The 26,708-nt window shown below is 41.5% G+C and overlaps 1 protein-coding gene across 5 annotated transcripts in view; it reads right to left on the bottom strand.

Annotated features, from left to right (window-relative positions):
* iqsec1b (IQ motif and Sec7 domain ArfGEF 1b) overlaps positions 1-26,708 on the bottom strand; it is a 288,526-nt gene that overhangs the window by 168,938 nt on the left and 92,880 nt on the right. For 4 of the 5 annotated variants that reach the window (XM_017692830.2, XM_037532230.1, XM_017692833.2 and 1 more), the window contains exon 3: positions 19,860-19,967. The exons of the other annotated variant lie outside the window; for it this stretch is intronic. In XM_017692830.2, the coding sequence (XP_017548319.1) occupies positions 19,860-19,967 (108 nt within the window). The remainder of the gene's footprint in view (positions 1-19,859; positions 19,968-26,708) is intronic. 5 annotated transcript variants of the gene reach the window in all.

Raw genomic sequence — 26,708 nt, 5'->3', positions numbered from 1 at the left:
TCAAAGCTTATTGTTGTATTGAAATTAGGGTCATATTACTGTTACAAAGTGTTCTTGCCCTGGTATATACTATTACATTACTTTTTTGCTGTTAAACCCTAAGCGAGCACCAGCATAAACTGCCAGTTCTATACTGTGCATATCCTAAAGAGCTCCCTTCAAAGAGCACATTAGATCTGAACCACGTCAGATTCAAACACTAAACCCACACCACTATGAAGTTCTATAAGCACGCATGGAAGTTATTAAAAATGCATTTCCGTAGAGATATTCAGTTTAGTGTTAGCGGCTCCCATTGGCAAATTTGTGAATTAGTCCATCGTTTTGATAAATGACTACTGTAATTTCCCTGCTGTGGATTACCAAGGAAAGAAATTACAGCACAACAGCAGCAGCCAATGCAAAGGCTGTGTTCACAAATGGCTGGATCTACAATGGAGAGTGTGGACAGACCGGAGCCTGCACCTCAAAACCCTTGGTAAAATGGCTTTAGGCTAGAGGAAATGACCACACCGTGGAACGAGTCATCATTCAGCAGAGCTACCTTCACAATGCATTTTAGTAAACAGCCTGTCTTCATCACTACATATTCATACCTAAAGAAGACAGGGGGGAGGAAAAAAAAAAAAAAAAAAAAACAACTCCTTTTGAAAAGTCCATTAAGGCAATCAATAGTCATTCTCCTCAAAGCATGAAAAGAGGCGGATGCCAAAAAAGCCAATGAGAGAAACATTAATAAAAAGGTTCAGATCGATGAGACACACCGCTATCACTTTTGGTCAGGTAGCATCTTTTAGTAATGATATGGGAAAGAAAAAGCAGTAGAATACACTAAAAACATGAATCTAAGCCATACTGCATCCAACTCAGCCATCACATTAATGACTGAACATGGGACAAACAATGAAACTAATGGGATGAGACTTAAATATAAACAAAACAGATGTTTTTCCAGTAAAAGCAAACTAACAATCAATGTCAGGACTTATATACAATGACTTTTTCCAATAAGTAGGGCTGGCCTGAACAAAAATTTACATTTACCAGAGTAAATATGGTGATCTTGAGAACACCCTCTGTGTGTGTGAGTGTGTGTGGGGGGGGTGTTTAACCAAAACACACAAAAAACCCAACGGAAAAAAAATTAAGTTGCTCTTCGGTAGGAGATGCTGTAATAAAGAAAGGCCTTCTTGTAAACAAAAAGCAAAACAGCTGCCTGACAAAGTAATGGGCATTCAGGGCACAGCCAGTGCATACTGGCAACAAAGCCTTCTTCAGAATTTATAGGCTTTGAATACTTGTCGGTATTTCCAAATGAGAACTCAAGTACTTAATAAAAAATAATAAATTCACTATAAAAATTGTTTATTAGTTAACCAGCATTATAAAGGTGCACTAAGATTTTTTTGGTTAAAATGAGTCAGAGAAGCACACAAACAATATCCCTGTACAGTCGTCAAAGGTGTTGGGTCTGATTTCGCAAGTGTTTTGCACACCAGGTCATACGTCTTCACTTATTACGTCACAAATTCATCAGCTTGGGGAAAGGGTTCGAGCACACCCAATCTTGCAGATCCCTAAAACGTATGTACAGTAGCTTTAGGCATGTCACTGCTGCCAAGTACTGGATATATTATGGACTGCAATGTATTAACAGTCAGGCTGAAGTCCAGTTGCATGTGCACTGCGACCGAAGGCCTTTCATTCAGTTGAGTTTTATTAGTTTTAGCTAATTGGGCTCAGTCACATCCAAGGTACAGAGAAGGGAACAGAAGTCTGAGGAGTTTTGGAGCTACAGGCTCAGGAGAAGTGATGTGAAGAGCCATCCTACAAGTGGCTTGGCAAGTACCTCAGAGGTCTATTCACTGTGATGGAAACTTAGGGCAATGGTTGAAATTTGCTTCCTTAGTTTCACACTTTAGCCTTGTGCCTCATGTAACTACCAAATAACGGAAGCTAAAACCTCAACAAATAGCACTGTACAAACTCAGACTTGCCTCAAATTGCACTGTCTCAAATACACTTACTATAATGGCTTCTGATAACATGCAACAAACTATAAAAACCTATTTGTTTCGTTTTTCTTTTTTTACATTTCTATTACAGTTGCATCTTGAGAATACATTACTATGTAAAAAACCATGACGTCTTAAAAAAGACCATGTCAGTAACAGACAGGACAAGAACAAAAATCACTTGTCAAAAAATCTTCAAATTTGCTTAAAATAACTTTCTCCGAAAGCAAAGAACATTTTTGCTCCCTCTTGTGAAAGTTACTATTTTAGAGATGCCCGTTTTTCTTTAGACAGCAATTACATGGTAAATGACCATAACGATACACTGTCTAAAACACTGGATTAGAGTTGGGTGACAATTTAAAAACCTGCAGACACACCTTTTAAAAATGTGCCAATAGAAAACATTACCATTCACATCTATATTTATTTCCCCCACACCAAACTTTCTGCATAAATCTTTCACCGAGATGTAAAAAAAAGTGGTTTGAGGTCAAATGGAGCACAGTAGAGAAACCTAACGTTTGAGTGGTGGAATCAGGGGATTGTCTACAATGCAAACAGCCATGTTTTGTAAAACCACATGAGTTTTTATATGTTAATAAATGTTAAAATAGTACATAAAAAAGAAAAAAATCTTTGGGAACTATTTTACAACATCCTGCAAGGAACTCTTCATGAACACACTGATTAAAAAGCCTCAGCTAGCAGGTAGTGTTATCAACCACTTCATGTAAAAGATTTCTGTGAGGTTGCTTTCAGAGGCATCAAACTCTTCAGATGATTCAGTCTGATTTTGCCAGGTTTGGGTTTAGGTGCGCATAAATATTTCTACCCATGTCTGAAGGATAGAAAAAGTGAGCCTGTGGCAGACAATAACAGGTGTCTGGCACAGGCCAGTTCAGACCAAGTCTCAACTTGTTCCTGTGAGCAGGGAAATGGCACCCAGTGCCTGGGGCAAAATCCAATAGAGTGCTGGACCACACTCAAAACTGCTATGGAGTAAATCAACATGACCGGGCCAGGCTACAAAAATCGATCCTCTGGAGTTTTTTAAAATGAACTAAAACAGCTCAGATCATCATCATGAGCTTTAGGACCATCATACAAGGATTTTTATATTTGTTTACACAACATACACAAAAGACACAGAAATGAACAATCTAACCGTTTCAATTAGTCACGTGTCCAAAACTTTGCTTCTTGTATGCATTTGGCATAATGGGCGTAGCAGCTATTGTTAACATCAAGCCACTTTACCTGAAAATATGAAAACATTTAGAAGATGTAAAATATTTAAATCCTTTATTTCATTTTTGTTATCGGCGCTTCAAGTGTTTTGCTGCCATTTCGCAACGTCCACCGTCTGTTCTCACGCATGCACAGACCGAGAAACGTGATAGAAATCTGAGTACAAGTTTACATGCACTGAGAAATTTGAGTACTGACCTAAAATCCAGCTCTCATCGGATTTCTAGATCGGAGTATGGTGTTTACATGACCATTTGAATAATTGGATAACTGCAGAAATATGATTATGATCAGATTATCAGTGCATGTACATGCACTCAATGTTAATTGCTAGGGTAGAACAGGCTCTTTTCACATTTTCCACTTGAAATTTCTATCAGCATTGAAGCAGGTAATTAAACATTTCACAGTCAGCGAAACTGTATATGAAGAGTGCAGAACATTTAATTTGCATTTTTTAAGCACTAAAGATATACAGCAGTGACGTCCAGTGATACCTCAACCTCAAGCCACCATACTGACAAAGCTGCACTATAAGATTGTTAAAATGAGTAGTTTCATTACTGAGCCAGCAGGAAAAAAAATATGGTGTCTATGCTGCAAGTCAGCCCGTAAAGCCTGAAAGTCATTTAAAAATCAGATGTCAGGTTAGATTTTGCAGAAGCTTTTCATGCCATGTCATGCGGCCTGATGTATTATGGTCTCACGCATACGCTCAAACGTTTAGGTCAACTTAGTGTAGCTCTAACTGAGCAGAAAAGATCTTGTGTAGAAGATGAATCTCCATCGCCATTTAATGCGAAAAGCCCAGCTTGCTGAAAAGCTGCATTCCTTCCTCACTAATGGTGCCTGCTCACCACACAAAGAAATAACCCAAAATGTGAAGATAAATAAATAAATAAATAAATAAAATTTCTCCCAATTTCAAAACAAACTGCTATGTCCACCTTTGCAACCATCACTATCTGAACCTTTTGCTGTTCACATCTCTCGATGGCTGTGACTTAATCCTGTACTGGCAAGTTAAAAGGAGTTCATTCTCTTCATTATATACTCCAATATTTAATAGTTCAATTCATGCTGCACAGATGAACACCGTTTCAGCTGGATTAGTTTTGCCTAGAGAGGTGCTGTAATTTAAGTGATAACAGGAGATCTGTGATTTTACTCCTGTATGAATCTTACCTTTGATAATTCATCAAACCTGGAGATACTTTCATAATTGTAGTCCTGTTCAAACTGGCCTCACAGCAATGTAACAATGAAACCTAGTAGAAGACAACAGTGTTTGTTTTTTGACCAGGGTAATTACTAAGGCAAGGCTAATCACTAAAGGTGCTCAGAAGCTCTTTTACTAGCAAGTACATCAATTTGCTGATGGTCTAATTAGAAGAATGACTATGAAGTATCTTCAGGAGTACCTCTCACAAGGCCATGCAATTTATGTCCTGCTGCATTCAGTAAACTGAAGGTCAATTTCTGGACTATTGCTATTCTATCTGGCATTCACTTTGTTCGTTTGAACACAATGAATTTTAATCTTTACATAGGCGCTTTATCCCATATGCATTGGCAAGTAAAATCTTTACTTAAGTAAAAAAAAAATACAATTTTATTGGACGACCTCGATCAAAATTAATCCAGCTCAAACTGAGCTTAAACCCACATCCAGTGGTTCTTATGTGGCACTGAAGGACACTAAAATGTCTCGAGTTGTCTGTGCAGAAATGTGAAAGGGGTCTACTGCTAGCATCCATTACTTTCATTTCACCAAATATGTTCTCAGGACTTTTGTTCACTGAGTACATCTCAAGCTGGCTCAGTGTGTAAATCAAATTTTTCACCAAACTACTGATGTAATAGAACTCCTGCAGCCCTATATATGAACATTTAATAACCATCCAGATACTTTTCAAACAAACATGTTTGAAGTTTTGCAAGTTCTGCATCCGACCGCTGGAATGTGATCAGTTATTTTGAGCTCTTTACCTGAGGGAAAGAAAATCCGTCCAACAGTTCAGCCAAGGGGAACTCAACAACAAGCATCATGACGGCCAGTATTTGAAATGCTAATACAGAAATAATGCAAATTTATTCCATAAAGTGCTTACAGAAACAGAGCACAGCAAATACAATGCTTTAATGTAACACCCAGATTGATGATGCATTTTTACATTAGGTACTGAAATCTGCCCTCTCACACCTCAGGATTAGGTACATTTCTTCACCAACTGGAGTACATGTGATGTAGCAAAGGAAAAAAAAAAAACCCACAAATTTCAGAAGAGGAAATGGCTTCTAGCAGGCTAATCATTCAGTTCACTCATCGATCTCTGCTATAAATAATCATCATTTACTGCTGCAATGTGAGCAGCCAGCTCCTGGTCAGCACACAAATGCACAATGTTCCCTTTCAGTTCAAGGCCCTGAAACACTAGCTTCTTTATTTTAAGAACTGAAAACACTGGACATTGATTAATCAGTGGTAGCATCCTTGGTCTTTGCAGCATATGTTTGAGTAATTGCTACAATATATAACAGTGTGATACTGACCTTTGCAATACTGATAGCGCAGAAGGCTGCAATATACAAGTGGGCATCTAACCAATCACAGTGGAACTGAAAACAGAGCCATTTTATATGAGCTGTAAACTTATCCCTAATGCAAGGCTGATTAACGAAAAGAAAGAGCTGTGGTTTTGTCTAAGGAGAAAAATTACCACCGAAAAATCAACGATATTTTACTGTGTGGTAAACAAAAATGCCCCATAAGGCCGCTTACTGCCCGGGGCCCAGGCAATCACCAGAAAATCTAAACAGCTGTTTTGACTAGCAGTGGGAGCATTTCTAGCAGCACAGCCAAAAAAATAAAATAAAAACTTTAGGATTTGTCAGTGTGTTATGGCCGATCATAACCTGGACGCTTTCCACATCTTTTCTCCTCCAATCACTGCTAAGCAACCATTCAACTTCTTAATTTAGAAGACCCGTTGATATCTGCAGGGAAATTGAAGCTTCAGATATTTAAAAAAAAATGCATCTGGAAGATCTGAAAAATCAAGATGTGATACCTAAGCAGAGTAGAGGATGTCCATTTCCAAGCCAAACCTAAAACATGAGCCACCTGATTTCAACAAAAAAAGTTGCATCATCTATGCATGGATGCATGCTTTACAGGGAAATGTTGCATTGGTTAAGATTATTAACCTGTGCTAATCTTGTTATTGTGACTTGTTTTGCCTCAATTGGTTTACAAAAAAAAACAAAAAAAAACACTGCAGTTAGTAAGCTACCATTGTGACGCTGACAGCCCTTACATTTTTATTTACCACAGCATGTGCCAGCAGCAATTTCCAGAAACGCCATTCGTATTCCCCATTTAGAATTAGACCATTAGGCTTAGACCAGAAGCTTCTTATTGAGGTTACTTGAGTATGCTGTCTGTCTATACTGTTGAGTAACACTACAAAATGGAAACAGAAAACATTTTTTTGCGAAGTACTAAGAAAACCCTTAGAGAAAGGAGGAAAAACATTTCAGCTTTCATTTGCACTGGAATCAAAATCAATTAGGTTCCTCCCGCTATATACTGTGCTTTCCTTTTCAACACAACAGTACAGATGCAGAGATTAGCAACTTCTCAAAGAATGAAGGAGGTGCTCTATTTCACGGGAATTAACCACAGAAGATCAGTGGTTGATTGGCTGAATGGCAGCTTCACGCCGAACATGAGTTTTTCAGGATCATGAGTTCTCTTCACTAATCTACTACAGGGCATTACATTATTTATCATCAGGTTTCAACTATGTGAACCTATATATCACAATGCATGGAATGAATTAGTGTGTAATTATTCAGAAAGGTGTGGAATATCTAGCAATATCCAGGGGTCATACGCGTTTGGAATAAGTCAAACATTTGACTAAATAGTGAAAGCAGTTAAGATGCTCACAAACGTATTCTGATATGTACTAAAGCTCTCAGACACACCAAAAAGTATTAAAGCAGATTAATATGGACCAAAAAAGGAACATTTTACAAATTTCAGCTATGCTACATGCTTTAGTCCATTTGCATAGATATCAGTATGTCACCGTCAAACCACAAAAGCAAGTCTTCACAGTTTGACGTATGTCGGAAGGTTTGTGATTGCTTTGGCATACAGTTTGGACAATGCTAAGGTATTAGCTTTGATTACTCACTAGCTACATAAGCTAGCTTCAGTGTACAACTAAAGTAAACACTTTTAGTAACTTTTAAAGTAAACACAGTTCAGACACTGAACAGGTCAGCAACTGCATTTGGGGTAAGCGGGAAATTGTGCAAATTAAGACTTTTCCGTGAACAATGGAAGGCCAGTGATCACAGGGTCAGCTTGTTCTTTGCAACTTTAGTGTCTACACAGACAGCTAAGCGCAACCCCCAAGACGGACCACTACTTTTCAAATGTGAATAATGCATTGGCCTTGTTTTGGAAGGCAATGTAAACAAGCTGTAAATCCATCTGCATCCTTACTATTCAGGAGAAAAACAACTGGCTGTGCACCCTGTCTGAAATGGTGCTCCAGTGTCAAGACATGAAAGAGAAAGACATCTGTCTCCCTCCCCACCCGTCTCCCTATTTAAGCATGTCTGAAAGAGGTCTTTGAAAGCTGGCTGAAAAATTACATTCCTGCTATGGTGTTTGTGATTCGCAGGCTTTCAGAAAATTGCATGTTTCTGCAGAAGGCCTAAAATCACAGTCCATATCTCTGTGGTCTCCTTGGCCAAAGAACAACACAGCTAAACTGTGCTCCCAAAAGTGATTTTTTAAAAAAAATATAAAACGCACATCTACATCATATACAGAGGTGGGTTTGTGCTCAGATCAGTGTAATAAACATGTTTAGTTTTTTTTGTTTTATAACCGAAAGCTATGTATTAAGACGTGATGCTATGACAAATTACATACTGACATGCTCTACACTGATACAAGTACAGCATGGCTATGGTCAATACTTAAGACATAGAACTATCAAAACAGAATTGACCATCTATAGAGAATCTGTAAACAACTAGTGTATATTAAGGGACTGATTAGGGATATTTGTATAAGTTAGGGATATTTGGCTTTCGGGTGAAATTTATGAAGATGTAAAAAGTTCACGCTACAGTGATATATATCATGAAAGGAGGGCATTTAAGTAGAAGCATGCAATGGTGATTTTCTCGTCTCAAACAATTTATTGAAACAAAAGCCAACAACAGTAGTGGGTATAAACAACAACAACAAAAAAAGTCAATGTCTCAATAACTTGTCATGTGCCCTTGAGCATCAATTACAGCTTGACGATGACGTCTCATGCTGTTCACAAGTTGACATTGTCTACTGAGGCATGGCATCCCACTCTTCCTGAACGGCAGCCCTGGTTCTGTGGTACAGGGTTACGAGCCTCTACACAGCGACTCAGCTGATCCCATAGGTTTTTTATGAGATTCAGACCTGGAGAAAGTGCAGGCCACTGCATTTGAGGTACCCCAGTCTCCAGCGGCCATTCCCTAACGATGCAACAATGATGAGCTGGAGCATTGTCGTCCATGAAGATGAAATTAGTTCATGCAGAGGCACAATGACTGGATTAATGATGTTATTCAAGTAGTATGGGCTGGTCACTGTACCATTCACAAAGCGTAGGGCAGTTCTGTATTGACTAGACACACGCCCACACTAACTCCACCATCACCACCTTGCCGTTAAGCTCCTTGTTAGAGAACAGCAAGTTGTGCAAAAAGTACTGACACATTGAAAAGTTGGACATGGGCGTTCAAAGATTTAGAGGAGGTCACATTAAGTTCACCTTTAAAGGTTAGAGCGCATTTTAGGTTCATCCTGAAATTCCACCCGGAAGCCAAATATCCCTAACTTTTTGTGAGTACTGTGGGCCAATGGCAATTTCTTATATTCATGAACCTATTCGACCAATGTCAATGCATAAACATGTAGACACTTGGACTTCATACATCTCTACTGTAATGACATTTATTTCTGCACAGTTACAAACATAGTAAAATAAAAGAGCATTGACATTTGAGGACATTTCAGCACAGTTGCTCATCACAGCCTATGTATTTTGGCTTCTCCAGATGACAAAGGGATCAAATATCACCAAGTATTAGTCAAACCTAATCATCCGTTCAATTGTCAATTTTAAAATTCTGTCAATACCAGTCTGCAGGTTTGGGATAGTCACTGAAAAATTAATAGCTACTTTGTAGCTACTTTCCCAAAATTTGTAGCTAGCTACAATTTAGCTACTTTCTGAAAAGCAGTGCACTACTTTTTAGCTACTTCCAAAGCGTGATAGTCAGAATATTTGTGAATCTCCACCTGACACCAAACATGCCCAACTGACAGTGTGAGCAAGACGCTGCATTTAATCATGTGCCAGAAACATACAATTGAAAAGCTGCAAATTTACAAGATCACCAAAAAGTTAATCGAGTTACATAATCAAAAAGGTGTGCTATCCAACAAAAAATTTCACTGACTAAAGGCAAAGTCAATCATTCCAGGTTTTTCCCTAACAAAAATCAACACAAATAATACAAAACAATTTTGCACAAAGCATTGTCAACTGTTGATATACAACTGCTCCAATTTAAACATTTCAGAAAGATGTACAAACATGACATTGAGTCCTTTGTTAAACCTCAGCAATACTTCAGCCTCAAAATCCTCATCAGTGACTCTGGCTCCGTTTGGGGTGAGAATCAGGCCTGAATAAACTCTCCACTGCTGCAGAGCTGTTGCAGTTCCACAGCAGAACTAGATTTTTAGTAAAAATGACGATCACCATTTACTGTAAAAATGTTAACAGTTCAAATAAAGTTTTCACAAATTGTCTTAAACAGTGGAGTTAATGTAGAACAATCGTCAACAATTTCCAATCACATCAATCCTTTTGCTCAGGCCTAATACCCACACGCAAACAGTGTCCTTTCCCTGTTCCATCAGTTGCAGGGGAGTTAATTACCTGCCTGTAGGACTGCAGCACTACAGTGGAGAGTGTGTGGGGGAGGGGGGTTGTTCCACAGGCTGAGAGTGTGTTGCTGCAGTGATGAATTACAGCTGCTTTCCCACTCAGCTACTCATCATCAGACCACCCACCCCAAACACACACTGAACTCATCAAAATGCCCTGACAAACACACACGTTTGATTTATTTATTTATTTATACACACGCACTGTGTTCTTGCTATACATCATAAATGTTGGTTGGTGTTGAATGACATTAGCCATTGCACTACAGAACTTCATAATGCCCAACTCCCCACTTCTAAAACCAAATTCACAGCATTTGTTGAAGCGATCCATGAGCAAAGAGCTCAGAGATCACTTCATTCCAGAGTGATCGTGTCCTTGATCAGGCACTCAAGCGTGCGCACACACACCCCTGACAACAGTTCATCTTCAATATCCAGTCCTTGACAGAGGATTCTGAAGGCCAAATGGGGGAAAAAAAAAAACCCTCAGACTGCCCTCCCCCCTTATTATCACACGTACCTCAGGCTGCTACAGGTCACACTGTGAAAGCTAACCATGTGTCTAGAACCATGATGGAGCTGGACTATTAAGCGTGGAACAAGTGATTGAAGTTCAAAGCTTTAGCCAGGGAGAATACTACATTTCAAAGTACTGGTGTCTATTAGTAGCTTTCCACAGCACTTGTCTACCGAGAGATGCATAAGAGTGCCTCAATAAAGGCTCAACAAAAAACCAAAACCAAAACTATTTGTTTGTTTAAATAAATAAATAAATAAACAAACACCTCCTGCGCCAAGACGAGAACAGGTCTGTCATAATGAGCACCTGCATATGGGAAAGAAAAGCAGAGAAAACAAACACAAACCTGAGGGAACCACAAGGCTAATCGTGCGGTTCTAATATATGATTCCTGCTGAGGTACAGTTGGAGTGGACTGGGGGTGTGAAATGAATAATAAATAAATTAATAAAAAGGAGCAAAAACAAAAGGCAGTGATGAGCTGAATGATCTTCACTGAGCATGATGAAGAGCAGATGCTTCAGAAACACAGTGTGTCAAATCCATGTGGAGAGCAGCGTGTACCTACGAGCTGGAACTACCTTTTTCTTCTCTCACAAAGCAGCTACTGCTACTCAAATTCACAACTGGACAGGACAGCAATTTTATATCATTATTAATACTCCTACTAAGACAACAACCCAAATCAAAATTGTTTGGCAAACTAAACTATTTAAAACACGATTACTAAATTGCGACAATTGGCCTAGTAAACACCAAACAGCTACTGTGCCATCTTAATGTGTCTAACATGAAAAGCCATAAAAACCTCAGATTTTACAAAAAACTGACTTCATCAAAAAAAAAAAAAAAAAAAAAAAAAAAAAAAAACATGTCAAATGTGATCAGGTTTAAAACTTGCAAACAAATTGTTTAGCTACAAATAAAAAGTAGGGGAAAAAAAAGAACTGATCTTCACACCAGAAGTGCTCTGCACAGAAGCTGAGTAGGAATAAGCATGGATTGGACCCACAATCACTCATGTTTCACACACTGTGCTTGTGATGCCAAATTGCTGCATTCAGTGTTAATTCAATGAATGAATGTCAACAGTAATCAATAAATAAGACTGTGATGTAATTTATCACAACAACAATCTGCTTTCCTGAGCACGTTCATACACTGTAATGCAGAGGGTCAGAGCTCTTTAAATACAGACATCTACATAGAGTATAGCTAGTTACCTGTATTTAGCGTAGCCTGTGACAGTCCTATGCAAATGTTTGGGCGCCCCATGACGTTTAGGTAATTTTCTGTGTAAAAGTAAAATCCATACTAGTGCAAGAACAGCCTATACTCTTGTGGGAAGACTTTACACTAAATGTTGCAACATTGCTGTGAAGATTAATGCTCTTGTGACTGAATGCATTCTACTGAGGTCAGACACTGATGTTGGATGATAGTTCTGGACCACAGACGCCAGTCCAACTCACCCTTCAGCTATTGGAAGGAGCTCCATCACTTCAGAGAATGCAGTTTCACTGTTCCACAGCCCAATGCTGGGGGCTTTATAGCCCTCAAGCTGACATTTGGCATTGGGTGTGGTGATCTCAGGCTCAATTGTGGCTGCTAAAGTGTGTCTCATTCTGTTGGCAATGCTTTTCCATAGACATTATACAAGTTGTGAATACTCATTTGAATGCCTGGTCACCTGAAAGTAGATCAAGTCACTAATTAGAAGAGTCATACTTTTTTGAGTATCCTGCCTTCCGCCCGAAGACTGCTGGGATAGGCTCCAGCATCCCCCCGCGACCCTGACGGAGAAGCGGCTTAGAAAATGGATGGATGGATGGATGGATGGATACTTTTTTGACACAAGTATGAAAGCACTGCAATATCTTAGCAGTACCATACAGTCCTGTAAAAATGAAACTTCCACTGTCTTTGTATTGTATCTGAAACTGTGCCCTCTAATACACTAACGGAAATCAGCAGGGCTGATTGAGGTCCCCCAAGCTCAAGCACTGCTATTGATCCAACTGCCTCCGAGTAGAATCCTGATAAGCCAAAATGTAGTTGTAATTAAGAAACGTTCACTGAAGTCTGCAGGTTTCAACATGCATGCTAATGTAGGGCTTTTGGGACGTCTGTATTAGCATTGGTCTTTACTTCGACTGCATGCTTTCCTGCTTAACCCTGTCAAAACTAATTTGTTAGTGATACATTCAGGGACATGTCCCTTAACTCATTAATATCTTCACCCAGAGCAGCTGTTCATAGCCATGTCGGCCATAGTAAAATGAACCAGCATGTGATATTGGAGCCGTGTGTGCCATCATGTTTTCTAACACTATATAAATGCAGCATTATGCTGCCTTTATTGTTGGGGCCACTGCAATAATTAGAGCAAGCATGCACACATTCAGTAAGGTCCAGATGTGTAATGAAGCGCTTGTTGATTTTGGTTATCAGAGAAACAAAGATGACTGAAGTGTGAAGTACACTTCTATTGAAACATTAAATGACCTGAAGTGGACATCCCTCCTAATTATTGAGTTTGCGTTCACAGCCATTACATTGCACAGCTGAGTAACTAAGCGTGGCACCGTCATAACTTGCCCTTTTCTCCACAAGTGCTCCACCCTGCTAGATCTGGCCTGGTCAACTGTACATGCATATACTGTCTAGAAGCAACAACAGCTCAGCTATGAAGTGGCAGACTCACTCAAACTCTAATAGAGAAGTATAGAACCAAAAAGTGTTCCTACTGTTACAATGTCAAGCTTGTAACAATAGAAGAACCATTTTGGTGCTATATAGAACCAATTTTAAAAAGGTTCTATATAGAACCATATACAACACGTTCTCTATCAATCTGAAGAACCATTTCAGTATGCAAGTGACCATTTAAAGCATGCCAATGGTTCTTTCAGTGCTCATGATTCATGATTCTGAGTGAGAACACAAACTTGTGAAATATTCTTTACTGAGGAGGGAAAAAGAATAAGCAGGGTAATGTGGTGCACTATTGCTAGCAAACTAAAAAAAAAGGTACCCTGCAGAGCAGAGGTCAGCATCGGGCATTTTAAAATGTTTTGTTATTCAAAAATAGCTACAGCTATAATCATTTGGTCACGGTAGGTTTAACCACTAGATTTCTGGGTCATATAAAGCTTGAATAACAACTAATGGGCAGAAAATAGCTCTAGAACATTAGAATGAACTGGTGCAGCATTAGATTCTCAGGGGCTTCTATGTGATCTATTCTTGTCAAATTTGTTCATCTAAAAAGAAAAGAACACTGAACAGAGAAACATCCTTTTCATTGTTTTTATTCGAGCCAATACTAGCTAGAGCAGTTAGCTTGTCAACAACTGCACTATACAAGCCTTCTGAATCACATCTTTGGCAAAGCTAAGGCATTCGTAAAATGTGCCTGTATTATGCAACACAACACTTAACTATAGCACAAAGAACTGAACTGAACTGTTGGCCTGTGCAATTTCTTCCTGACTTTCCAAGATGCAGTGCAATGAATACATAAACATTCATTTTATTATTCTAATACTGACATCTGGATTTGATTCATCAAGTACCCAAGCACATGCCCTAGTACACACCAAAACAAATTAAGCAATATAATTAAGAAATCAGATTTTAGGAGGAGAAATACAGACTTAAGCATTTTCATCATTCTTGTTACAAAATGAACATTCAATATGAGACTTTTAATGACATTTTATTTCAGTTTTTAGTATATATTTAGTATGTGTGTAAGTCTTGCTTTAGCGTGTATATGTTCTGCCTCTTGAGCTCACAATAGTTTGTCTTGTCAACTGACACTTTCTCCATCATCAATAGCCCACTATCTTTCAATTGCAGAAGCTAACAGAGGCAACCTCAAAATAGGCTGTGGGGATTCTCTCCTGCTTGCTTTCCAAAGCAACTTAAATGACTCTATATGTTCCCCACAAACAGTATGCTCAATTTCTGACCACATGAAGAAATCAATGCTAGCTTGTGAAGGAAGTTTTAAGAACTAGCCTAAAGTGTGTTTAGCTCAACCAAAGCCTTTTCCTTGTGAACAAGAATTGCTCTCAAAAGCCTCTTCCAGAAGACTGAAGTCCCATGGGTCCCCCAACACCGTCTCATGTTCAAAGCTGCCATGCTGCCAGCTCCTGTGGTCAACAATGTTGTGCAGGGAGCGCTAACATGGTCACCAGTGCTCAGTGAAACCAGTGCTTGCTAGCCATCTTTTCAGCTAATTAAAATGAACAAAAAAGGGAGCTAATTAAGTTGTACTATGCTAGCATGCTAACTCACATGAAGCTTTGAAATTCCCAACATCAAGGTTTCCACTGCCCTGCTATAACTTGTTAGGCTTCATCTTGCCCATCTCAACATGTTTGAGGAGTGTTTTTACTTGGCCATAAGGGACAAAATTATTATGTTTGATAAAATAATGGTTTCATTTAATTTAATATTAAATTAAGTGTATTTATTAATTTATTGTTTCATTTACTGCGATGCACTGGCGACCTGTCCAGGGTGTATCCTGCCTTCCGCCCAATGACCGCTGGGATAGGCTCCAGCAAAGCCCCCCCACCCTGAGGAAGAAGTGGCTTAGAAAATAGATGGATGAATGGATGTTTCATTTAAATCTAAAAAAGTCAAGTGTACCATGACTGAAAATTCTGAAAAATTGCGGTTAAAGGATGTACTCTGTTTACAATATCTCCTGTAATGAAATGCCATGAACTTGTCTTTGTGGACATCATATGTAACATCCAAAACTGTACATAAACATTGTGGGAAATCAACACTGGAAATTGAAGTATTTTGAGTATCTGACTAATATATTGGATCTTAATCTCTGAAATCAATCTTTATGGGTCTCAAAAATAAAATAATTCTATATTCAAAACATCAATATTCTTTATCTTTTTCAGAAATACATAAATTTCCCATATTTGTTGTCTGTGTTTATTTAAGAGCCCTCACCAAGATAACGCAGTTTAAAAATAAACCTGCAACTCAGACACGGCAGTGTGCACTCCCAATCACAAACATCCAAAGTATTATCATTTAAAGAATTTAAACAAACCACATTTCATGTGGGAGTATCTGAACATGGTGTGTTACTCAACTCTACCAAACTTTTCAAGACAAGAATGACATCTCATATTATATCAATGTGATTTGATAATAGTGCCATCACAACAAACACTACAAGTTTAAAAGGGAAGCTAGATAACGGTTTGGCTATCAAGCCGTTAGATCCTTGTTAAACTAATGCTTATTCACATGTCCCCTCTGGTTTAATAATTTCAAATGCACCGACTGGAACTCCAGGGATGTGAGTCGCAGATATATTTACAAATGGCTTCATTCAGGCACGAGGCGGACGTTGTCATCCGATTCGCCAGTTTCTTGTTTGAATTTTCCCATTCCATCTTAAATGGTGTAGCAGTGACCCAAACCCAAACTCATGCACCAGAATGTTACTGCTGCACCACTTAAAATTGAATGGGAAAATTTAAACAAGAACCTGGTGAATAAGAAGCTGACTTCAGCCTTGTCATTTGAGAAGAATGTGCGAAACACTAACTGATTAATACTAGTTCATTTCCAATGATCAACACAGCATTAGCTTGCGTTAGGAGTAACCTAACTGAGCAATAAGCATAAGCTGCTGTAAGTGATGCCAGAGAATTTTTAGGAGGTGACAAGCTAGGGAGAGAAGATAGGACTGCTGTTAGTTTACTCTAGAAATGTCACACTTTTCAGAAATAGATCTGCAGTCAAGTCTGTCACTCAACTACCAAAGTGTTAAACACAGGCTAATTCTGATTTTGGTCTGACGGTACCAGCTTTCAGGTTTTCACCTTAACTGCAACAAAAGTGCAACTTGTGTTTTGCCATCATGAAAGTTGTAGATTGCCCTCTAATGAACAAGCTGAGTTACCACGCTCATTACATGCCTTCCACCTCTCCATTTCTTTGTCAAGTATCGGCAGTTAGTTCCAGCCATGCAAGCATTCTATCTGTAAATGTTATTTCACTTGAGGTTGTGTTTCATCACAAATAACATAAGGCTGTAATTTTGTCACAGATCATATTGCCATAGATCATCACAGCGGTGACGTTAAACAGTTTAATAAAGTAATAGCGCCACTCACTCGGTTCTCCAGCTCCAGCTTTGTCTGACCAAAATGCTCAAATGTAATCTTAAAACTATACACTTTGCGCGCAAAGTAAGTAGTAAGCACATTCAAATGGTTTGAGGGTCTCCTAGCAAAAGCATCTCAGCTGACTGATTGTGTTGTGACCCGTGAGCTTATGGCGAAATAACAGCATGGTTAAAACACTTCCCAACCAATCAGCTTGTGTGGTCGGAACCAAGTGTTGCATAATGCTTAATTATACATACCTATTCATCTGCAACTAGCTCATATCGGCCAATAATATTGCCATACCGATTCATCTGTCAAGCTCTAAAATTGAGAATTACCTTTCAAGCAAAGTCAGCTTAGTTTAAAGTCAACTTGTGAGGTTACATGATGCCCCATAATGTAGTCCAACTAAAGTAACCTTTCATTTATGACACTGGGCTCAATAAAGAAGTAAGGCAATATATTTGCAGCAACACTAGCATTTGGAGATTTGGAGACGTCTCTGGTGGAAATACGCAGTTACACGCAACATGTGGCAAAACATTTTGTAGTCAGTTGTGCTTCAGACCCTCACATGTGGATCAATCCTACTTTGACGATAGCGTTGAAAGAGTAAAAGAGAACTCCGTCAAAACCTGAAGTACATGTCTGAGGATGTGAGTGAATAATCTACTTTTGTCATATCAGTATGTTGATTTTGCATTTGCAACCTAAACACTGAGCCAGACCTTTTTTGAGCCTTCAAAATATGCATGATATCCGTCCCTGTACCTCCAACATTTAAATGATTTCAGGCTTTAAAGGGTGACTCCCAGTGGTACACACACACACCCCATATTTTTACATGCTGTTTTTTCCCCCCTCCATAATTTTTTCCCTCTGTAATGCTACTTTCAGTATCAACAAAAATATAGCGCTGCTTTAAGTACATTATAGCTTCATAGCTTAAAAGTGATGCCATCACAAGCTGATGTGACATCAGCCAAATTTAACAGCGGACAATCTCCCAAAGGGTGTACGAGGACATGCTTCACTGAAACTCCTGTAAAACACTTTTTGCAGACCTGTGTTTCTCCCAATACAGCTACATCTTTCGATCAGGCAGATTAAAAAAAAAAAAAAAAAAAAAAAAAAAATAATGTCAATGATATTTGCATTTCAGTCCATCCAGCTTTTTTTAAAGGCCTTTTTCGCTCCTTGGGAAAGGAAGTTGAGGTGTTTCTCTTCCCAAGGCCACAAGAGCTTTGTCCTGTCCCACTCCGTCACAATTGGAAAAGCCAATGCTTTTCCTCATTTTCTGTCCCAGTGCTTCCTGAGACTGAAGAAGTTTCTGCCTAATCTCTCCACAGCAGGGCCACACAGATGCACACAAAGCTTTCCAATACAGCACAGATCTAATAATGGCTACTGACACTCACCAACAGTGTAATAATCTTTACTTGGCACTAACATACATGCTAATATCCGTGTTGGCTACTTCGTTAGGGAACCTTAGCTTAGCAGCCTAGTGATAATTTTGTAAAAAGCGATTCTAACAAGTTTACATTCTGGTGCACTTATTGACAATGCTGCTTTGCAGGGCTGGGTATCGTTTGAAGACATTCGATACAGCCATAATACTTTCAATTCGGTATTGATGCCAAAATGGTACTTTTTTCGATACCTTACCCCCCTGTGTTTGACAGCATCTCTGCATGGGGCTGATACTTGAGATTCAATGATTAATCTCAATGGGAAAAAATAAAAAACCTTAATATTTTAAATCACTGGAAACACTTGTGTCTGCGTTTGGTTGTAATATAGCCCGGATTCACCCATCTCTGGTGGTGAAGTAGTGCTGTTCTTTGTGTAGTTGAAAATTCTGCAGTTTTCTTGACAGATTAATTCCACGTGTAATCAAGTGATCAGATCTGATGCGTTAACCATTTTCAAAGCCAATATCTTGGGCACTTGTTGCACCTGGAACTGTTCTTAGCAACTTTTTCCAAAGTAGAGCCAGATTTTTGACCTCAACATATTTAGCCAGCTGTGTGCTCTCTGCGTTTGTGTGTCAGGGAGCCGGGGCGGTTTTTTTTTTCCTTTGCATTAGTAGTAAGGTTACTCCAGTGGTACTTTGTGATGTGTATTTCACTGATTTCACTGAGACTATTTTCCAGTACTCAGTAGTACAGAGATGCTCTGATCGGTGCCTTTTTGGAATGGAATTTCGGTACCCAGCCCTACTGCTTTGTGACCAACTTTACCTAGCAGTGTTAAAAACTGTTAAACTGTGCTTCCATCACATTTTCAAAATTCTGAATCAAAAATACTGTCTTCTGGTAAGTCACCCATGTGAAAATTTGCACATCAAATCCAAATGTGGAAACAATATTCAAACCTGCCCAAAAAAAGCCCTGCTGAGTATTGAGAATTCAGTTGTAGAAAGTCATGCACCATGCAAAGAAGATTAAGCTGTTGTCCAAAAGATGAGACATGCAACAAAAGTCTGACCCATGTAAAATACTAAACTACACAAACATGTGCCCTGACAATGTTTCAGCACTTTCCTTGCCTTTTTTTTCAGTGGAGTTTAATTTAGTAAACCTGGCCATTACTGCTGGATGTTAAATTTTCTGATGGATATTAAAAACTAAATGATTACTTTAGCTTGGAAAGTAATAAAAAAAAAGAATATGAATTATTCAGAGTGTGACCCTGGAATATTGTTGAGCGCTGTATGTCTGACATGCAGCATTGCTAGTAGCCTGAACTGGGCATTGCCACAGACAACCATGACTACAGAAAACAACCACCACAGGCCAAGAGCTTGTATGGAAACCAGCGGAGTTCATGCATGCAGCAGCTGTGAGGTGTTAGTGTCCAGAGCAAACAAGCAAACAGTAAACTGTTCAATTTACCCAAAATATGCAGACTTCCATTTGCGACAGGGGTAACTTCTCCGACAGGAAGGGGCGATAAAGTTGCCTTGGTTATCTGTGACTTCGGGGGGCAAAGAAGCATGTCGTCTTCAAAGGGGAAAAAGAAAAAAGAAAAAAAAAAAAAGAAAAAAAAAAAAGACATGTTCAGCTTAAGATGTTTTTTTTTGGTCACGCTTCAAATAAAAGTAACTACATTTCAGTGTATTAGCATCACTTGAGAAAGACTGGATGGTGTTCAACATCAGAAATGGAAGGCACTGAATCACAATGATGGTAACAGTTCAGGGACAGTTGTGTCTGTCCATCCCTGATGTGAGGAGATGCAGAATAATGGTGTGGTGGAAAACAGAATAAGGACACCGTGTCATTGATGCACAGCAGCATTCCACAAAACCCAAAAGCTAGCATATGGGAGCAATTGTCACATTTTATCTATAGTATCTGTCTCCAAAATGCCACACCACATTGCAATGTCAAATTAACTGCACATTCAAGCCACACACACCTTTCTCAGCCAAATAATCCAAGCAGAGGAGCACATCAGCTGCGACACACTTCTGAACAGTAACACGTTGAGCAGCTAAACTGGAAATGTGTCAGCCTATAATAAATATACACATTATATACATATACATATATACATACACACACACACACACACACACACACATACACACACACACACACACACACACACACACATACATATACATATATATATATGTATACATATATAAAATATATATATTAAAAAAACTTGCCTTCAGGTTGCCAAAACTACTACACTACAATTTGTTTAAAAAAAAAAAAAAACAAACAGCTAAAGCACAGCAAATGCTACACCTGGCCATGCTCTCGCTATGGCCTTGGAGACACTCTTCCACAGCAGCCCTGGCCCCATTTTCCTATGGTCTTATTTTGAAAACATTTCCAATAACACCACTTGTGCCCTCTATTCATTTTAAACCATACATACACAACATAAAAGCTACTGCATTGCTAATAACCTTCAGCCTGTTAAAGATGAATGAGTTACAAACCATCTCCATGAATCACATTTAGTGCATTTACATGCACTCAATTAAACAGATTCCTGCAGTCATCAGATTATTCAAATGCTGATGTAAATGCAGCATGCTTTGATATACAAATTTAACTAAGAAATCTGATGCAGAGAGCTGGATTTTAGCGCAGTAATTAGATTTCTCATCGCACTTACACTTTTACTCTGATTTCTTTCTGATTTCTCAGTCTGTGCACGCATGAGAATAGACATGGGTACCAGACATAAATGTTGCCAAAGGACAGTAGCAAAATACTTTTGGAGCAGTAATGAAACCAAGTACATGCTTGACAAATGGAGGGATTTAATCTTCATTGTCTACATGGTGTTCTCATGTTTTCAGGTAAAGTGGAGCGATGTTTAAGAACAAAAGCTGCAACATGAAGTTTAAGTTTTACAATACGTTCACGTCGGGTATTCTGTGAGTTTATTGGTTGGTTGCAAAGTAGAAATTCGATTACTGTCTGACTCATGTAAACCCAGAGTTTCCCCATTATCTGATTACTCAAGTGCATGTAAACTTCGTGATCAGATTACTGACAAAATCCATTTTTTGTCAGTTATTGGATTAAGTGCATGTAAACACTCAATTCACCTTGATGATGACCTATTCAATGCCCACAAATGCATTCGTTTTTTTAGCTACTGCTGTGAAGATGTACAAACTTTGCAGAACCTCATTCAACCTAAGAAATGACTAATCAGTCTATAGGTATATAAACATATGATAGGCTAGTCAGAAAGGTCACTAGGTGAGTTGTTCCTATGTACCTTTCTCTGTTTCTCTGTCTCGGAGTAGCCCAACTTTGAGAAAGCTTAATGCAACATATTGTCCCATTTGTATTTTTGTAATTTCAGTTTGATTGGGCAAAGCTGCACATACACATGCTTGACATACTGTGAAAATATTGTATGTCATTGTCCTCTAAAGAAAACTACCACTGATAAATAGCTGAGAGAGAGAGAGAGAGAGAGAGAGAGAGAGAGAGAGAGAGAGAGAGAGAGCGAGCGACAGAGAGATCAAGACACACACAGACAGAGGGGGAGAGAGAGGGCGAGAGAGGGGGAGAGAAAGGGGGGGGGAGGGAGACACACACACAGAAAGACAGACAGAGAGCGAGACAAAGAGCGAGAGCGCATGAGAGACAGAGAGAGAGGGGGGGGGAGCGAGACAGACAGACAGAGCGCGAGAGACAGACAGAGAGAGACACAGACAGAGAGAGAGCGAGAGACAGACAGACAGACAGACAGGGGGGGGGGGCGAGAGACAGACAGACAGACAGACAGGGGGGGGAGCGAGAGACAGACAGAGAGAGCACGAGTGAGAGACAGACAGACAGAGAGAGCGAGAGAGAGGGGGAGAGAGAGCGCGAGCGAGAGAGAGGGGGAGAGAGAGAGCGAGGGGGGGGGGCACAGACAGACCGAGAGAGACACAGACAGACCGACAAAGAGGGGGGGGGGGGGGGGGGACACAGACAGACCGAGAGAGACAGACCGAGAGAGAGAGAGAGAGAGAGAGAGAGAGAGAGAGAGAGAGAGAGAGAGAGAGAGAGAGAGAGAGCGACAGAGGGAGCGACAGAGAGATCAAGACACACACAGACAGAGGGGGAGAGGGAGGGCGAGAGAGGGGGAGAGAAAGGGGGGGGGGAGAGGGAGAGAGAGAGAGACACACAGACAGACAGACAGAGAGCGAGACAAAGAGCGAGAGCGCGACAGAGAGAGAGAGCGCGCGAGAGAGAGAGAGAGAGAGAGCGAGCGAGAGAGAGAGAGCGCGAGAGAGAGAGACACAGACAGAGTGAGACAGAGAGCGCAAGAGAGAGCGTGAGAGAGAGGGGGAGAGAGAGCGCGAGACAGACAGACAGAGAGAGCGAGGGGGGGGGAAGACACAGACAGACAGAGAGAGACACAGACAGACAGACAGACGGGGGGGGGGGCACAGACAGACCGAGAGAGACAGAGAGAGACAGACCGAGAGAGAGACAGAGACACAGACAGACCGAGAGAGCGAGAGAGAGAGAGAGAGACGGGGAGAGAGAGAGAGAGAGAGAGAGAGAGACAGAGCGAGAGACACAGACAGAGTGAGACAGAGAGCGCAAGAGAGAGCGCGAGAGACACAGACAGACCGAGAGACAGAGAGCGCGAGAGAGCAAGAGAGCGCGAGAGAGCAAGAGAGCAAGAGAGAGTGCGAGCGAGAGCGCGAGAGACAGAGAACGCGAGAGAGCGAGAGACACAGACAGACAGAGCGAGAGAGAGCGAGCGAGAGAGCACGAGAGAGACAAAGAGCATGAGAGACACAGAGAGCACAAGAGAGCGAGAGAGAGCGAGAGACACAGACAGACAGAGAGAGCAAGAGAGAGCAAGAGAGAAAATGCCAGAGCAGACAATGGAAGGAAGCAGTACATGCTCAGATAAGAGCAGCTTTCCATGAAGCAGGTCAAGCAGTCACTGACAGTGTAGAGATAATACTGGAAGATTTGACAACCAATCTGTGACACTGACTAGCTGGGGAAAACAATGCAAGTAAATGAATACTTCACCTGTGTGTCTTCTCTTACACACACAGGTTTGTTTTTACACAATGTTCAGGCCTGGGGTGAGACATGTCTGACATATGCCTTTAGGTATTATACATAAATCCTATACAGATCTAATTCCAAAAACGCTGAAACAGTAAAGGACAAATAAAAACAGAAAGCAGTGATCTCCATCTGCTTTGACCTGTAATTCAACAAAAACAGTACAGAGATGATGTGTACAAAAACAAACAAAACAAAAGCTGGGAGATCAGCTATTTAAGAAAGAAAAAATTGTGAAACCTTCAAAAACCATCCACAAAGTCCAGCAACACTGCAGTGTCAGACCAGGCAACATTTTTCCAGTCTTCTATTGTCCAATTTCGGTGAGGCCATGCGAATTGTTGTCTCAGGCACCCGGTGTGGTCTTCTGCTGCTGTAGCCCATCTTCTTCAAGGTTTGATGTGTTGTGCGTTCAGAGATGGTATTCTGCATTCCTTGGTTGTAACAAGTGGTTGAGTTACTTTTGCCTTTCTATCTTCTCAAACCAGTCTGCCCACTCACCTCTGACCTCTCATCAACAAGGCATTTTCGTCCACACAACTGCCACGCACTGGATATTTTCTCTCTCGGACCATTCTCTGTAAACCCCAGAGATGGTTGTGCGTGAAAATCCCAGTCGAGTAGCAGTTTCTGAAATACTCAGACCAGCCTGTCTGGCACCAACAACCATGACATGTGCAAAGTCACTAAAAATCACCTTTCTTCTCAATTCTGATGCTCGGTTTGCACTTCAGCAAGTTGTCTTGACCACCTCTACATGTCTAAATGCACAGAGTTGTGGCCATGTGATTGGCTGATTAGCTATGTGTTAACAAGCACCTAGTACCTAATAAAGTGGCATGTGTATATACACCCTCTCCATGGATCACCACCTTATCGTGGTGGAGAGGTTTGTGTGCTTGAAGGACCCTAGGAGCTATGTTGTCTGGAGCAAAAGCTCCTGGTAGGGTCTCCCATGGCAAACTGGTCCTAGGTGACAGGCCAGACAAAGTGTGATCCATAACCACCCCTATGAGGACAACAAAGCAGGACTCGTGTACCCTGCCCGGATCAGGGTTACCGGGGCCCCACCCTGGAGCCAGGCCTGGGGGAGGGGCTCGCCAGCGAGCGTCTGGTGGCCGGGCATTCACTCATGGTGCCCGGCCGGGCCCAGCCCGAAGGAGCTACATGAGTCCCCCTTCCCATCGACCCACCACCGATGGGAGGGGCAGTAGTAGGGGTGCGGTGCATTGTGGATCGGGCAGTGTCCGAAGGCGTGGGCCTTGGCGTTCTGATCCTCAGTTGCTGAAACTGGCTTTTGGAACTTGGAACGTTACCTCACTGGCGGGGAAGGAGCCTGAGTTGGTGCGCGAGGTCGAGAGATACCGGCTAGATGTAGTCGGGCTCACCTCAACACACAGCTTGGGCTCTGGGTCCAATCTCCTTGAGAGGGGCTGGACTTTTTTCTTTTCTGGAGTTGCCCATGGTGAGAGGCGGCGGGCAGGTGTGGGCTTTCTCATAGCCCCTCGACTCGGCGCCTGTATGTTGGGGTTTTCCCCGGTGGACGAGAGGGTAGCTTCCCTACGCCTTCGGGTTGGGGAACGGGTCCTGACTGTTGTCTGTGCTTATGCACCGAACAGCAGTTCAGAATACCCAGCCTTCATAGAGTCCTTGGAAGGGGTGCTTGAAAGTGCTCCTCCTGGAGACTCGATTGTCCTACTGGGGGACTTCAACGCTCACGTGGGCAATGACAGTAAGACCTGGAGGGGTGTGATTGGGAGGAATGGCCTCTCTGATCTGAACCCGAGTGGTGTTCAGTTTTTGGACTTCTGTGCAAACCACAGTTTGTCCATAACGAACACCATGTTTGAACACAAGGATGTCCATAAGTGCACATGGCACCAGGACACCCTAGGCCGCAGTTCAATGATTGACTTTGTAGTCGTGTCAGCGGACTTGCGGCCATGTGTACTGGACACTCGGGTAAAGAGAGGAGCTGAGCTGTCAACTGATCACCACCTGGTGGTGAGTTGGATCAGGTGGTGGGGGAAGATGCCAGTCAGACCAGGCAAACCCAAACGTATAGTGAGGGTTTGCTGGGAACGTCTGGCAGAAGAACCTGTCAGATTGATCTTCAACTCACACCTCCGTCAGAACTTTGACCAGATATCGGGGGAGGTGGGGGACATTGACTCAGAATGGGCCATGTTCCGCTCCTCCATTGTTGAAGCGGCTGACTGTAGCTGTGGTCGCAAGGTAGTTGGTGCCTGTCGGGGCGGTAATCCTCGAACCCGGTGGTGGACACCCCAGGTGAGAGATGCCGTCAAGCTGAAGAAGGAGTCCTACCGGACATGGTTGGCCTGTAGGACACCAGAGGCAGCTGGCAGGTATCGACAGGCCAAGCGGTCTGCGGCTTCAGTCGTTGCCAAGGCAAAAACCCGGGTGTGGGAAGAGTTCGGTGAGGCCTTGGAAAGTGACTTTAAGTCGGCTCCAAAAAGATTCTGGCAAACCGTCAGGCGACTCAGAAGGGGAAAGCAGTGTGCCACTAGCACTGTATATAGTGGAGATGGTGTGCTGCTGACTTCGACTGAAGACGTCATTGGGCGGTGGAAGGAATACTTTGAGGACCTTCTCAATCCCACCGACACGTTCTCCAGTGAGGAGGCAGAGTCTGGGGACACGGGAATAGGCTTGTCCATTACTGAGGCCGAAGTCGCTAAGGTAGTTAAAAAGCTCCTTGGCGGCAGGGCTGCAGGGGTGGATGAGATCCGTCCCGAGTTCCTCAAGGCTCTGGATGTTGTGGGGCTGTCTTGGCTGACACGCCTTTTCAACATTGCGTGGACATCGGGGGTGGTGCCACTTGATTGGCAGACTGGGGTGGTGGTGCCTCTTTTTAAAAAGGGGGACCGGAGGGTGTGTTCCAACTACAGGGGCATCACACTCCTCAGCCTCCCTGGTAAGGTCTATGCAAGGGTACTGGAGAAGAGAGTCCGGCTTATAGTCGAACCTCAGATCCAGGAGGAGCAGTGCGGGTTCCGCCCTGGTCGTGGAACACTGGACCAACTCTTTACCCTCTCCAGGATTCTCGAGGGTTCATGGGAGTTTGCCCAACCAGTCCACATGTGCTTTGTGGATTTGGAGAAGGCATTCGACTGTGTTCCCCGGGGTATTCTGTGGGAGGTGCTTCGGGAGTACGGGGTACATGGCTCT

The sequence above is a fragment of the Pygocentrus nattereri genome, chromosome 21, assembly GCF_015220715.1.
Source record: "Pygocentrus nattereri isolate fPygNat1 chromosome 21, fPygNat1.pri, whole genome shotgun sequence".
Classification (NCBI taxonomy): domain Eukaryota; kingdom Metazoa; phylum Chordata; class Actinopteri; order Characiformes; family Serrasalmidae; genus Pygocentrus; species Pygocentrus nattereri.
Note: the sequence above shows the minus strand (reverse complement) of the source record. Positions and strands in the feature narration are given on the sequence as shown.